Source organism: Gracilinanus agilis, chromosome 3 (assembly GCF_016433145.1).
Source record: "Gracilinanus agilis isolate LMUSP501 chromosome 3, AgileGrace, whole genome shotgun sequence".
NCBI classification, from domain to species: Eukaryota; Metazoa; Chordata; class Mammalia; order Didelphimorphia; family Didelphidae; genus Gracilinanus; species Gracilinanus agilis.
Window position 1 is genome coordinate 409,035,009 of NC_058132.1, and position 16,922 is coordinate 409,051,930.

General features: G+C 36.0%; 1 protein-coding gene across 1 annotated transcript in view; it reads left to right on the plus strand.

The window, feature by feature from the left end:
- The window catches only part of IFNAR2 (interferon alpha and beta receptor subunit 2), a 54,836-nt gene that overhangs the window by 35,710 nt on the left and 2,204 nt on the right, over window positions 1–16,922 (plus strand). Inside the window, exons 7-8 of the mRNA XM_044670210.1 lie at window positions 4,905–5,067; window positions 15,961–16,091. Of these exons, the coding sequence (XP_044526145.1) occupies window positions 4,905–5,067; window positions 15,961–16,091 (294 nt within the window). The remainder of the gene's footprint in view (window positions 1–4,904; window positions 5,068–15,960; window positions 16,092–16,922) is intronic.

The window sequence follows — 16,922 nt, forward strand, 5'->3', positions numbered from 1 at the left end:
AAGCTGCAGCAAGAGAACTGGATTTCTAAATTTAACCCATTACAAGCCAGCTAGAATTTAAATTAAGTTCAAAGACAACCTTGATTTAAGGAGTTACAGGACAAAATCAAATAATTGTAAATAGAATCAAATGACATGATCAGTTTTAGACATTTCAGAACCCATTTGTTTGTGGTAGTAAATAACTGGAAAAGAAAAAAAATATCTATCATTTCAGGAATGACCAAACAAATTATTGTATATGAATATAATAAAATATCATTATACTATAAAATATGACAAAAAGGATGTCTTTTTAAAATTTTTTTTTAAACCCTTAACTTCTGTGTATTGGCTTCTAGGTGGAAGAGTGGTAAGGGTGGGCAATGGGGTCAAGTGACTTGCCCAGGGTCACACAGCTGGGAAGTGTCTGAGGCCGGATTTGAACCTCCTGTCTCTAGGCCTGACTCTCAATCTACTGAGCTACCCAGCTGCCCCAAAAAGGATGTATTCTTGAGACAAACTTGGGAAGATTTATATGAATGAAGTGAATGAAGTAAACAGAACCAGAACAATTTATATTTGCTATTACATAATATTATATATAATGATTATATATTATATCATTTTGTGATATAATAAATACTTGATAATTTTATTATATCATATATATCACTATAATAATATATACTATCTATATGTATAATGAGTTGCATCTTCAATTCTGATATTTGGCAAAAACTGAGGCAAGTTATAATTATAACATTGTTTTATTTTGTTTTGTTTATTAAACCCCTTACCTTCCATCTTAAAATCAATACTGTGTATTGGTTCTAAGGCAGAAGAGTGGTAAGGGCTAGGCAATGGGGGTTAAGTGACTTGCCCAGGGTCACACAGCTAGGAACTGTCTCAGGCCAGATTTGAACCTAGGACCTCCTGTGTCTAGGCCTAGCTCTCAATCCACTGAGCCACCCAGATGCCCCCATAACATTGTTTTAAAAGAAAAAAAACTTGAATACTTCAGAAGACAAATCATGAAGTTTGCTATTTACCATCTGACAGAAAGGTAGAAACCTTGACAAGCAGATTGAGATAAATATTTTATGGTCATGGCCAATGGGTTTGTATAAACCCAGCTTGAAACATGAAGCTGTTTGGGCAAGGATGGCCCTGTGCTATTGCTCTTAATACAGAGGAAATCCTGACTCCTTATTGGCAAAGAATGCTGAAAGCAATGTTGCCTACCTGCCATATGAGATTTAATTAAATTGATACTAGACTATAGGTTGGCAAACTATGGACTGTGGCCTTCCACATGTTTTTTTTTTTTATATAGCTAAGAATAGTTTTTACATTTGTAAATAAAGTTTTATCTTTTTTTAAATACAAAAAATTCTTGGCTCAATTTTATTTTAAGACATGGCTTTCTAGTTGTAGTTTGCCAACCCATGTTGTAGACACTTGTGGGAGAAACTTCAAGGGAAAAGGTCAGGAGAAAAAGACTTTGAATGGTGTAAAAATAATTATTGGGTGAGCTATAAAAACAAAGGACAAAAACTACAGAAATAAAGGTTCAAATTGTTTAAGATACTTTTGATAGATATAATCAAAAGTATATTTAGTGATAAAGTGAAGTGAAGCTCATAGATGAACTTCCCTTCAGAGTCAGGTGCAAGGAACGCTAAAGAGACTCTTTTATAGAAAAATAAACTATTTATTTAAAATATATGAGGATAAAAAGGATTTCTAATTCTAAGGGAATCTAACTCCACCCAAATAAAACTCCCCGGCTCTGCAAGGAACCACTTCTCCTGTGTTTCACAGGTTACACTAATCCTCCCTGATCTGACTAACCCAAATTTATACTATTCTAAATAAAACTGCCATTATTATCCTTAGAATTCTTAACTTTGCCTTTAAGTTATAAAAATAACAAAGGCTAGCTGGTTGAGTCTCAACAAGAATCAAGTTAAGACTCTGAGCCTTAACAGACTCAGAGTCCAAACCAAAGACCAGGGTTTCTTTGGTCTTCTGAGAGTTTAATCAATCTATAAACAGTAATAGATAATCAATAGTGTTTCCCAAGTTGGGAAAGAAAACACTAAGTTCCTTCAGGTCTTTCACTCAGACAGAGAGAGAGAGGCAAAGATATTACCTTCTCCAGGCCTGATAGAGAAAGTCCCTGTGTGTGACTCTGCCAACTGCCAGAGACCAACTGTCAAACTGCCACACCCAGAGAGAGTAACTGTCACAGGAAAATGGTTACAACTGCCAACATTTGAAATTGACATGCTGTCTCAGCTCTGCTTCAAACTCCAATTCTTTCTCAAGCCAGCTTCTTTACTTCTTATCTCTAAACTAATAAAACAATACTAATTTTCTAATATCATCCTTATAATGGCAAACTGTAGCTTTCTGAGTTTCATATATTTTCCTTAACCTCCAGGGCCAGAAACTCTAGAGAAAAAAGGTCTAGAAGTTTGATGTGACTGAATGACTGAACAATAATAATTATTTAATCTACCCTCTTAATTTCCTTTTTCCCTTTTCTTTCCTATTTCCCTGTTGGATGAATTGCATTTGTCTAATCAACTCTATGTGGACATGTATGTATTCTTCCTTCTTTTGACCAATCCAAATGAAATTAAACAAGTGTCTGCCACTCCACCTCATCCCCTCCTTTTCATTTATGTAGATGGCTACTTCACCCTGATTCTGTGAGATAATTTACTAAAATCTTCCTTTCCTTTTTTCCCTATGTATTCCTCTTCTTTCTTTCCATTATTTTTGTAAAAATCAAGACATGACAGAACCTCTCCTGTGTAAGAGTTAAAACTAGATATTTAAGGTATGGTCGCCAGAAATTGGATTAACGCAATTTCAATTTAAAATAGACCCACGTCAGGATGACTTTTATGGAAGTTTATTTACAATTAGGAAGGTTGAAGGTGGGGAAACTGAGAGAGAGAAACTCTGACCCAGACCAGAGGTCCAGACCGGATGAGAATTTAGAGGCCCCAGCAGAGGAGCACAGAGGTTAATTAAACAAGGCCTTTTACAATTAGAGGCAAGAGAAGCCTCCTTGAGGATATAGCCTCCAGAAACGCCAAGGGAAGAGAAAGAGAGTCAGCCTAACTTACCCACGTTACAATTCAGAGGGAAGCCACCTGAGGCCTCAGCAGAGATCCTTCAGCTCCAAGTTCAAAGCGCCAACTGCCCCACAGGAAGTTACCATCATATTTAAAAGATGGCATCTTTTGTCACTTCCTGCATCCACCTCCAATTTCAAGTGGACAAATGGCAGCCTCAACACTGTTTTGGACTGCCCAAAGGGCAGTCCCTTGTTTTTGATTTGTTACTTACTATCACATGTGGGTAACAGACCTTCCCCTCCCCACTTAATTCTAAGTTGGGTGGGGTGACATTATTTCTGATGGCTAAAGTCTAAACAATGAATGAGGATGAGCTAATTCCCTTTACACACACCTGGTATTTGTCCAATTGGACTCCCTTAGTGGTCCCTGATGATGATGATGATGATGGTGATGATGATGATGATAGGGTTCAGAGGTGACACATATATTATCTCCTCATATTTGGATGAAAGGACTTTATCCTAATTTAGCCCTTTATCATTGTTCATTAGACTATGGAATCCTTGTAAGAAGCCATTGTTTTTACCTTTCTTTGTAAGCTCAACTCTTGGTACATAATGTGCCCTCAACAATTTCTTTCCTTGTCTGCCCTCTAAACTACCTCATAGTAGTAGTGTGGGCACAGTGATTTTCCAACTCTGATGAGTGGCCCAGACCTGTCCAGCTACCTTCAAACTGTCTATATATTCAAACAACCCTCATGGATTATAACCTTACATTGTGATAATGGAGGGCTTTTTTCCTTTTTTTAATTCATTTATTTATTTAATTAATTTAGGATGTTTTTCCATGGTTACATGATTCATGTTTGGAGGGCTCTTTTCATTTGAGAAATGAAGGACAACAAGTGATCAAGTTGCCAAAGGAAGAAGAAAAAGGAAAAAAAGAGGGCTTGGATAATAATTTTTTACTGCAAAGAAGAGAACAGGAGATTCAGAGGAAGTAGGATTAACTTTGAGACAAATATTAAATATATTCTTTTTTAATGCAAGCTATATATAATAAAGATTTGTGGTTAGGGCAGGGAGATGGCTCAGTTAATATAGTTTCAGGCCTGGAGATAGGAGGGCCTAGGTTCAAATATGGCTTCAGACACTTTCTAGCTGTGTAATTCTGGGCAAGTCATTTAACCTCAATTGCCTAGCCCTTACTGATCTGCCTCCGAACTGATATTTAATATTGATTCTAAGGCTGAAGGTAAGCATTTAAATAAAACAAAAGATTTGTGGTTTCATGTACCCTCTTCTTTTCCAGGCTGTATAATGAGAATGCTTGTACTGATGATATTTGCCAAATATAAGATAACCAAAAATTAATTAAAAACCAAGCATTTTTATAAACCATCCCCTCAATTTGAAAATTATTTTTAAAGAGCTCTTTTTTCAAAGATTTTCAGGAGAGTATTATTTGTAATTGGGAGTAGGGGGGAAAGGAAACAGCCAAAGTAAACAAAAGTAGAGGAATGCTTAAGGAACATTGATGTAATATAATACTCTGATGAATTAAGATCAGCAAATATCAGAAATATAAGAGATAATAGTAAGTTTAAAAAAGCAGAGCCAGAAAAATAGTATATTTAATATGACAGTATAAAATGAAAAGTAAGTGGAACTAAGTGGAAATATTACAGAAAAATTGTTATGACATTTTTTGCATTGAAATTGATATTTAAATAGAATGTTACAAAGCAAATTTAATTGGCAATATTGATGTTTCATATTATGTTAATAATAAACCTTTTTTAGAGGTAAATAATGGTTTTCATTTCAGGTTCTAAAAGCTGAAATGGCTGACAAAGAAAATGTAACTGTCACAACAGATTCTTTGATTCCAAATTCAAATTACTGTATATCTGCTCACTGGAACTTCCTGCCTTCTTACCAAATACGATCATCTTCACAATGTATCATTTTTTCTCCTCGCCAAGAATCAGGTATGTTGTAATTTTGCTTACCTCAAGGTTGTACACAAGATAAGTGGGATTAGAACATAGATTTTCTGCTGTTCTATCACAGTTTAACTACTAATGTATGTTTTTTTCAGTGAATATTCACTCACCACCACAACCACCACTGTAGAATGTGAATTTCCCATTCATATTCCTTAACCTTAAATATCATAAAAAGTTTCATCAAAGATGATCATCAAAAACTTTCTAAAAAGCCTCTCTAAATTGCAGTTCACTATCTTTTCTGATTTGCTGAATTTAAACTATGAAGTTATAGAAAACTTCATATTATCCAGCATATATCATATTAGATCTGAACTCCCAATTCTGTCAATGCAGGGAATTCTCAATGTGGAACCTTCCATTCCCAAAGCAAGGCTACATATGGCACCCTAGAAATAAATTATTCATCGCCTATGGTCACACAGCTAATATTCATCAGATGCTGGAGTTGAACCCAATTCTTCCTTCAAGATTGGCCTTCTATTGACTATAAAACATCACTTTTTAATGGTATTTTTCACATAAAGTAACTTTAAATTGTGACTGATTTCTGTATTGTCTTACTTGATTTCTATATTTCTGTAAATGTTGGGTATCAACCCTTGGTCAGGTACTTAATCCCTAATCATACTATTAATTCTGTGTGAGAATAAGATTCTACTTACATCATTTTAACTTACAGCACATTTTCTAGGACTCTTATCTTCCATCTCCTCTGCATTTATTTTCTGTGGAACAATTTATGTGATTAGAATGTAAATCTAAAATCTCATTGGAATATAAAGTATTTGAGGTCAAGGGCTGTTTTTACTTTTTTCTGAAGTCTCTAGAGCTCAGAATAATACCTGGCACCAAAATAAACTCTTAATAAATAAAATGTTGATTTATGTTAGCTGAAAGACTATCTCTCTATCTCTATATATATGGAGAGAGAGAAAAAGAGAGAGAGAGAGAGAGAGATGGATGAAGGGAAGTGGCCAAATAGGATACCATTCATTAAACTGATGCATTGTCAGTTAATTTTGTCAAAAATTAAAGGGCCATGACACTCTGACAACATTCTATCTTCCTACCTCTCTTACAATATGTGATTCTCTTTCCTGCACTCCAGTCAGATGAAGGCACTCCATCATAAAAGCTCTGGCATTTTCCAAATCAAGTCAATTCAACTCAACAAATACTAAGTTCCTCATATGTGCAAGGACTGTACCAGATGCTGGACATAATAGGACAAAAATAGAACAATCCTTTCCCTCAAGGAGTTTTAACTAATTCCACTGAGAAGACTACAATATATAATCATATTTATTTATAAAGAGTTTAAGAGTAAAAAGTGGTTGCCACAATGAAAAAGGGGAAAAAGAGCACTAATAGCTGTGGCAGGAGAGAAGTATAGTTCCAAATGGTTTCATATGGTACATGGCAGCTAAGTTGATTCTTTTGAAGGGAGCTGTAATTCTTAGGAGGCAGTGGTAAGAAAGAAGGATATTCTAGGCATAAGGACCGCCTGTGAAAAGAGAAGAGTTGAGATGTTCCATTCAGGAACTAGCCAGTGTGGCTAGAACACAGACTATATAAAGGAGTGGAACATCAGATGTCTAGAAAGATCAGTGAAAGTAGGTTGTATTAATTGTAAGCCTGAGGAGATAGCATTTTATCTTGGAGAAAGCTAGTAGGGATTCTTGAGTAAAGAAGTGACATAATCAAACTCATTTAAAAAGTATTAATTTGGCATTTGTGTGGAGAATGGGCTGGAACAAAGAGAGACAATGTTTAGCACATTATCTTAACCGTCCAGGCAAGAGACATTGAGAGCTTGAGCGAAGGTACTGGCTGGGTGAAGGAAAGGGAGAGGTAAGAGATAGATGGAGACAGAATTGACAGAACTTAGTAGCTGACTGGCTGTTAGTGGTAATAGAAAGAGTAGAGCACAAGATGACTCTTCCATTAAGAACCTAGGTAACTGAAAGGGTAATGTTGACCTCAATAGAAATAGGAGATCACCTATATAAAGATGATAATTCAACTCTTGGGAACTGCTGGTACCGCCAAGAGAATGTAGAGGGGAAAAAAGGCTTAAGACAGAGCATAGAGGTCACATACATTTAGTGGATAGGAAATGGATGATAATCCTGCAAAAGAGAATAAGGAGCATTCATTCAGAAAAGAAAATCAATGAATGAAGTATTTATTAATCATTTACTCTATGCAAAGCACTGTACTAAGCACTTGAGGGTGAGATGGGGATATAAAGAGAAAGGTAAGACAGGCAGCCCCTGTTCTCAAGTATCCCACATTCTAATGAGAGAGACAACACATATAGAAGGTTATAGCTGCAAGTCAGATGGAAACATCCGATGGTACTTAGGGTGCTCACACAAAATAGATGATAATGCTTCTTTAAATGTCATGTCATAGAGGGCAAAGAGAAAGAGAATACCAGAGAGAAAGAGAAAGAAGGAGTGGTCAACATTGTCAAAAGCTATAAAGAGATCAAATTGGCTGAAGTCGCAGAAAAGACTACTGGATTTATTAGTTAAGAAACAATTGGGGGCAGCTGGGTAGCTCAGTTGATTGAGAGGCAGGCCTAGAGACAGGAGGTCCTAGGTTCAAATCTGGATTGAGATACTTCCTAGCTGTGTGACCCTGAGCAAGTCACTTAACCCCCATTGCCTAGCTCTTACTGCTGTTCTGCCTTAGAACCAATATATGTTACTTCCTGTTGGGGCAGTTCCTGCTTTGAACTTGATGCTGAAGGTTCTCGGCTGAGACCTCAGGCAGTTTCCCCTCTGAATTGTCACGAGGGTAAGTTAGGCTGACTTCCTTGGCCTACCTTGGAGTTTCTAGAGTCTTTACCTTAAGTAGGCTTCTTGCCTCTGATTGCTAAGGCCTTGTGGTGTATAGCCTAATTTAATTAGCCTTTTAACCCTCTCTCTCCGTCCAGGCCTCTGCAGGCCTGGACTTGCCTCTCCCTCTCTTTATTTCCCTACCTTTTACCTTCCTAATTGTAAATAAACTACCTTAAATCCAATCCTGACTTAGGTCTATTTAATTATAGAATCAATCTGAATTATTGATTTCCTGGCGGCCACACTTTAAATATATATCTATAAAATACCTAAAATCTCCCTCTTACAAAGTTTAAATCTTGTCTCTGACTAGTTATGTGACCCTGGGCAAGTCATTTAACCCTATTTGCCTCTTTACTCCTCTGTAAAATGAGCTGGAGAAGGAAATTTCAAATCACTGCAGGATCTTTGCCAAGAAAACCCCTAATGAGATCGCAAAGAATTGTACACAGCTGAAACAACTGAATAACAAAAAAAGGTGTCAAGACTGTGGGAGAAAAGGGATGAAAATGGCACAGGGGCTTGTGGAGAGAAGAGTAGGTTTGTATCAGCTGCTATAAAGAATGCAATTGTCAGTCATTTGGGAAAGAATTAAAGGATTGAGTAGAAATAGTGAAAGCCCCACTGGTGACATGCCAGAAGCATCTGGCAATATGTGAATAGAAGTGGAGGCAAATAGTGAATATAATCTGGGGTTAGAGTTTGACATAGTATAACAAATAACAAGAGCAAACTAATAAGGGGAGATTTCAGAGTAGAAGAGAGTATAGGATGAAGACTGAAAAAAGGAATGTGGGATCCTGGTTTAAAGGGGGATGGTGTGGATCTAGAGATGGGAGGTCCTGAGTTCAAATGTGACCTCATCCATTTCTTAGCTTTGTGATTCTGGGCAAGTCACTTAACCCCCATTGCCTAGTCCTTATCACTCTTCTGTCTTGGAACCAACACACAGTATTGATTCTAAGATGGAGGGTAAGGGTTTAAAAAGGGGTAAGGGTGGTGGCTTAAAAGAAAAGAGAAAGACGAGATTGGAGATCATGGTAAAGATGAAGAATAGATATATGAGAAATGAGACAGAGAATTTTAGAAGGTTATGATCAGAAAGGCATTTCAGAGTTCAAAATCATGGAAGATAGCACAATTATGGTTGTGTTGAGATCTAGCATGTTAGGGTCCCTATTCTTAGCTGAGGTAGGATGAAAACTTAGATAATGGAATCTGAAGAGGCTGAGAATTAGGAGGCCAGTGAATTTGGGAAGATGTCGACCTATGTATTGAAGTCCAAGTATAAGGACAAGAGTCGGGGTAGAGAGTTAAGAGTGAGTGAATTACTTGAGAAAGATGAGGCAATGACCTGGAAGTAGACAACTGACTTCACCAAGGATCAATGAACTCTTTAATATAGATTGGATTGGATTCAAATGGAATGAATTCAAAGTTAGTAAGTGTCGCGGTCCCGCCTCTGCGGCTCCAGTTATCCTGAGAGGTGTGACGGTTCAGCCGAGAAAGAAAGAGTCAGAGACACAGTGGATTTGCAGAAGCTGCTCTGTTCAGAGAACTTCCGGTTACATCTTTATTTCATATACTTTTCTGTCAGAGTTACACAGATGCTGGGAAAATTTACATTTCAAAATCAAAACATAGAAGAACTCAAGGTTACATAAGAAAATGGCACACAGAGCATATTTTCTATATGGATTACACCTAGTCTAAACAACACCCAAAGTTACTGAGACCTTATTTTATCTAAGTTTTATTTTAATAAAAAACTTTCACATAATTCAAAAGATGGGTTAAAGTGTGAGAACTTTTAAAATCATGGGGTTTAGTTCGGCATGGGAAAGTAGTGGAAGCAAGGGAGTATTTTGAAGTACTGTGCTGTGTCCTTCAAACCTTGGAGACAGAGAGGGAGTGATAAGAGCAAAAGAGCAGCTTCTGTCTTTTTTGCTAAGAGTATAAACTATTAACTCATTAAATGCTGTTTTATTATAGAGTATTAAGGGGAATTCTATAAGTGTATTTCTATAAACTGATTTTTATGAGGGAATTTCTATAAGGGAATTTTTATAAGGCTTGGGGCTATCCTAAAGATAGATATAGATATAGATATATAGATTATAATAATTTCAATAATAAAAAAGTGTTGATCAGAAGGGAGTCACACAAAGGGGTTTGATCAGGTTTTGCATCCATCCTATGGCCTGATTTTCAGGTCACAGAGGTCAGTGTAGAATGTCATTCTACACTGACTTGATGGTACCTCGTTCCTCTGGGGGGCTCCCAGCAAGTAAATCATTTAGGAAATATTTATTAAATGTGTCTGTGTGCCTGGCACTGTGCTAGTGCTGGGAATACAGAGAAAGGCAAAAAAAAAAGACAATCCCTATCCTCAAGGCGGTCATGATGCACAAATTATAGAAGGTTAAATAGGAAATAATAAGAGAGGAAAGACACTAGAATTAAGAGGAATCAGGAAAGGCTCCTGTAGAAATTGGAATTTTAGCTGGGATGTGAAGGAAGAAGCCAGGAAACAAAGATGAGGAGGGAGAGGTGTTTTACCTTACCAAAAGCTGGATAGAGATCAGAAAGGATAGGGATTGAGAAAAGGTCATTAGATTTGGCACTTAAAAGATCATTTGTAACTTTGTAGAGGGCAGTTTCAGCTGAATGTTGACTTCAGAAGCCAGACTACAGAGTTAAAAGGGAAGAAGGGAAAAGCTGTGGAAGAATCATTTAGAAACAGATTTCTCAAGCAGTTTAGCTACAAATGGGAGGAAATATATATAGGATGATAGTGGGGACATGTTTTTAAGGATGAGTGAGACATGATTTTGTAGATATTAGGGAAATAGCCAGTAGAAAGAGAGATACTGAAGATAAGTAAAAGTGTGGGGATGATAAAGGAGGCAGACTCATGTAGAGGTTGGGATGAAATGGGAACTCTTATGCCTATAGAGGAGTTTGCCTTAGCAAGAAGAAGGGTGATCTCATTATGTGAGATGGGAGAATGAGGAGAAAGTGGCAGAAACCATCTGTGAGTATGAGCTGAGGAGGCATAGAGAATAGAAATTTCTTGATCAATGGCCTCAGGTTTTTTTTTCAGTGAAATAAGAGGCAATGTTCTCAGATGAGAGAGGAGGAAGAGGAGCAATGAGAAAGGTGAGGAAAGATAAAAAAGATGTGGAAAAGGTTTGTGGTGAGTGGAAAGGTAAATCAATGGGGAATATATAAAGGGATTGCCTTGCTTCAATGAGGATCTGGTTGATATTACATAATATAAATTTGTAGTGGGTCTAGTCAGCATGGTTTTGTGATTTTTCTCCAGCTTCATTTGGCAGCATGTGAACAGAAACAAAGGAAACACATGGTGAGGGTAATCCAGAGGTGAAAGTGGGAAAGAGAGAGAGGAGACATCTTTTAGAGGTGGTGTTTTCAAGGAATTTAGTTACAAAGGACAGAGAAGTAATAATAGTTCCCAAGCACACAAGGATCAAATGAGGGTTTTTTCCAGATAGGAGAGATGTGGGCATTTTTGTAGGCAGTAGGAAATGAACCAGTAGACAGGGAGAAATAGAAAATAAATGAAAAAGTGGGGATGGCAGAAGGAAATCTGTTTGAGGAGACAGGATGGAAGGGGATTGCTTGATCAAGAAGAGGGGCTAGCCTTGTTAAAGAGTAAGGCCACTTCATCATGTGAGACAGACGTGAAGGAGAAATTGGCAGAAGGCATCTGACTGATAGGAAATGAGGAAGAGGGGAGAAGGTGGAATTCATGGCAAATGGCTTCAATTTTTTTCTGTAAAATATGAGGCAAGGTTCTCAGGTGATAAAGTTGAGCAAAGAGGAGCCATGGGAAATTTGAGGAAGGACAAAAAGGTTTGATGATTGGAATAGTGAATTGTTAATAAGTGATATGTAGTAGATTACCTAATGGCAATGAGGGCCCAATTAGGTCATATAACATACATTTTTAAAGGACAGGACATTTCTATCAGACATTTAAAGAGTAGTTAGTACTAAGGCTACATGCATTGTAAGAGGGAAAAATGGGAAAGATTATGGTTGGACTGGATATTTAAAGTTTGGTCGCCACTACAGGACTCCTTTTATGAGACACGGTCTTAATACTTAAACCAAAGAAGGATAAAACACAAAAGAGCTATAGACCAATGTCATTAACCAATATTAATTCAAAAATGCTAAACAAAATTCTTCACATAGGCTACAGTAATTCTTTTAAGAAATCATTTATCATGACCAAGTTGAATTTGTGCCAGGAATGCTAAATGGCTGAACATGTGGAAAACAACCAAAATAATTAATCATATTCAAAGCAAAAAATCTTAAACTACATATTATCCCAATTGATTTAGAAGAAGCTTTGGCAACGTATAACACTTATATATACAACAACAAAAAACCCTACAAAGCAAAAGCAGAAAGAGACCTTTTAAAAATATATCATAAAAAGTATCTAAAACTGAAAGCATATACAATAGGGATACACTTAAAGCTTTCCTAAATAAAACAGGTGGAAAGCAAGGATGCCCACACTCCTCATTAGTATTTTATATAGTGCTAGCATTAGCAATAAGAGAAAAATAAACTTAAATGAATGAAAAAGGAGATAAAATTATCCCTATTTGCTGATGACTTGGAAAATTCTAGAAAATTAGCAAAGAGACCAATTAGAACAATTAATATTTATTCAATAAATAACCAGAATAGCTACAGCAGAGTAGCAGGCTACAAAATAAACCCTCAAAAATCAACTTCACTTCTATATAATAATAACAAAATCCAAGAAAGGCCATTCCAAATAACCAAAAAGCATAAAACATTTCAGGTCAATCTACCAAAAACACACAAAACACTTTTATTGATTCCATTTTTTTAATTCTTAACTTCTGTGTATTGGCTCCTAGGTGGAAGAGTGGTAAGGGTGGGCAGTGGGGGTCAAATGACTTGCCCAGGGACACACAGCTGGGAAGTGTCTGAGGCCGGATTTGAACCTAGGACCTCCCGTCTCTAGGCCTGACTCTCAATCCGCTGAGCCACCCAGCTGCCCCCTACTGATTCCATTTTTTAAAAGTTATTCCTTAAAGAAATAAAAATCATTTATGAACCTGAAATACTTATTGCTAGCTGGGGCATGCCAATGTAATAAATTATTTCCAAAGTTAACTATCTTAATCCTATATCAGTCAAATTATCAAAATAAATATTTTATAGAACTCAATCAAATAAAATTCATCTGGAAAAAAGATCCAAGTATTTTTAAAGCCTCAAAAAATGGATTAGAATGAAATGTTATATTGGTCACAACTAGGGAGGGGGGATTTTGTTAGAAGAAGCCACTGGGAACAAAATAGATTAATTTGTTGTGGTTTTTTTTTTAAATAAGTTTAACAAACATCGCCTCCAAATAATGAAAGAAACATGCTGGGGGAGAATTTTTGCCATAAACATTTCTTTTTTTTTTTTTTTTTTAACCCTTGTACTTCGGTGTATTGTCTCATAGGTGGAAGATTGGTAAGGGTGGGCAATGGGGGTCAAGTGACTTGCCCAGGGTCACACAGCTGGGAAGTGGCTGAGGCTGGGTTTGAACCTAGGACCTCCTGTCTCTAGGCCTGACTCTCACTCCACTGAGCTACCCAGCTGCCCCCTACCATAAACATTTCTGATAAAAATCTGACATCCTAATAAATCCACAAACAATTCATATAAATACATATGAGTAGAACTATCCTCCAAAAGATAAACTGTAAAAAGATATAAACAGGTGGTGCTTGGAAAAAATAGATATAATTGGTAACCATATGAAAAATTGCTATAATTCTCATACTTAGGGAAGTTAAAATTTAATTTAAAAAAAAAACAAAACCTCTAGAATAGCATTTTTGGTTCCCTGTCTGTGGTTTCATCCATGTAGAGAATTTCTAATGTTGAGCCTCTCTTCACAGATGTAGAACAGCAACTCATCTGCTGCTTAGGGACCTAAGAAAATAATAAGTTAAATAATTTATTCATGAAAAGGGGAAGAGCATATTCCTTACTCTAAGGCTAGCCTCCTATCCACAATGTCACAAGGTCTCTCAATACACTACCTCACACCATTTAAATTGGCTATGTTGGTTAAAGAAATCAAAGTTTAAAGCAGACATATGTCACTATGTTGACAATGTTGTGAATTGGTTCTTTCCTTTTGGAAAGTAATATGCAATTAAATAATAGAAGCTGCCTCCCAGTTCTCAAAGTAATTAAAAGCTCTCTATAGCCATGCAAAAAATGCTCTTAATCACTATTAATTAGAGAAATGCAAATGTAAATAACTCTATGGTACCACTTCACACCCATCAGATTGGCTATTTTGACCAAAAAGGAAAATGACAAAACTTGGAGGGGATATGGGAAAGCTGGCACAGGAATGCATTGTTGAGGGAGTTATTTGGATCTATGCCCAAAGGGCCATAAAACAGTATATGTTCTTTGACCAAACAATACCATTACTAAATTTGTATCACAAAGAGATTAAAAAACAAACAAACAAATAAACAAACAAACAAACAAATAAATAAATGTCTAGATCTTTGTTCCCCTAAAAAGAACTGTACTCTTTTTTGAAGAACAAAGATTTGGAAAGTGAGGGATACACATCAATTGGGGAATGGCTAAGTAAGTTATAGTAATATGAGTGTAATGGAATACTATTGGGCTTTAAGAAATGACATGCAGGAGGAGCTCAGAAAAACCTGGAAAGATTTACACAAACTGAAGCAGAGTAAAATGGGCAGAACCCAGAAAATATTGTACAGTGACAGGAACACTTTACAATGAACAGCTGTGAAAAACAGCTATTCTCAGCAATACAATGATCCAAAACTATCCCAAAGGACTCAAGATAAAAAAAAATGTCATCTATTCCCAGAGAAAAATAATTTGAGTCTGAATCCATATAGAAGGAATCCTTTTTCACCTTCTTAATTTTTTTTCTATTTGAGTTTCATTCCACAAAAGGATTATTTTACATAATTGCACATGTAAAATCTATATGAGATTGCTTACCTTATTAAGGGAAGCTGGGATATTGGAAGGGAAGGAGAGAATTCAAGACTCAATATTCTTTGGGAAATGTTGGAAACATTTTACATGTAATTAGGGAAATAATAAAAAAAATAAAAGAAGTTGCCCCTCCCCACAAAAAATAGTCCTACTCTTTTACCCAATAATCCCACTAATAGTCCTATACACTATGGAGGTCATCGAGAGTGAAAAGATTTAACCTATACAAGACTATGTCTACTAGCACTTTGTGCAATATAAAAAACTGTAAATTAACTAAATATAAATGAGGAATATGAATAATATAAAGAAATATGGGAATCCATGAATGAAATGATAATAGTGAAAAAAAAGCAAAACCATATCAATTAAGATAAGGACACTTAACCCTTGCTCTTCTGTTTTAGAGAAAGTACAGATTTAAAGAAAAAAAGAATGCAAAAGGAAGAGATTTCAGTGTTATAAAAACAAAAGAACAATTTTGTTATAGGATTGTCTAAGTTACTATTTTAAAACAGCCTGACAATAACTGAAGGTAATGAGTATGTGTATATGGATGGCTAAGTGGTGAGAACGCTAGACCTGAAGCCAGAAAGATTCTCATCTTCCTGAGTTCAAATCTGGATTCAGGCACTAGCTGTGTGACCTTGGACAAGTCACTTAACCTTGTTTGCCTTAGTTTTCTCATCTGTAAAATAAGCTGGAGAAGGAAATTTCACGCCACTCCAGTATTTTTGCCAAAAAAATCCCAAAAGAGTCAAACAGGACTGAAAGGACTGAAAATTGCTGTGCATATTTACTGCCTTCTTTTTCATAAATAGTTTAAAACTTTTAATTTAAAAATCATTCATCTATTGCAAGTTAATAAATTTTGACCCCCTGGTAAAAAAAAAATTCCCTCTCTTGAATATGTATTGAATTTTATTTGAAATAATTATATTCAATTTTTCTTTTGCAATTTCAGAAAAAAGCACTATAATACCAGTCATATTTGTTATTTGTTTTATCATCATCCTTATAATAACAACCTTTATGGCAACCCTGAAAAACACAGGATATATATGCAGAAAACCAATACCTTCTCCCAAAGCATTGGTATGTACTCATATGTTATTCTTTATTTTTAATTATAGAAGGTTAGCTTCTCTTTTCATTCTGCCAACAATGAATCAGAAGGTTGCTTTTAAAATCAGTGTAAAGTCAGCACAATAAAGAGAGGTTTCCAAAACAGATGCTTATTTTAGTATTTACTATTAGGTTTCTTTAAATTGTTCCTTAATAATTTCTTGGATGTATGTCTTGTTCCCTCAGTGAAATTGTTTCCCAGGTTTCTATTTCTTTTTTTTTCCCAGGTTTCTATTTCTTAAAATAAAAGTTTGTTATTTTTTAATATGACTGTGGTTGTTCTTGCCATGAACCTGTATTGTTTTTCTGTGTCTCCCTGGGGCTGAATAAGGATGCTGATTGCAATAGTTTCAATAGAAGTGAATGTCACTGTAAAAAGAATCACATAGGGAAAACTGAGTGTGGAATTCCCATCCTCCTGACAACCTGCTTTGCTGGATTGTCAGAGCTGGTGACAACCTGTGCTAAACATCACGGCTTTGACAGCTTCCTGCAAATGACCATTTATCTATAGGGAATAGCTTTAGGGCTTATATAGCTCTATTAGTTACCTGCCTTATTTTGATATCAGAGATATTTGATTTTTAAAAAAAAGATTCCCCAATTGATTGCTTCCCTTCTTGTCTTGGTTGCATTAATTTTGTTCAAATAAAAGGTTTTCAGTTTCTTATGATAGAAATTACCTCTTTTATCTTTTGTAAATACCTCTATTCTGTTTGTTTAAAAATTTACCTTGGGGGCAGCTATATGGCACTTTGGATTGAAAGCCAGGCCCAAAGACAGGGAGGTCCTGTGTTCAGA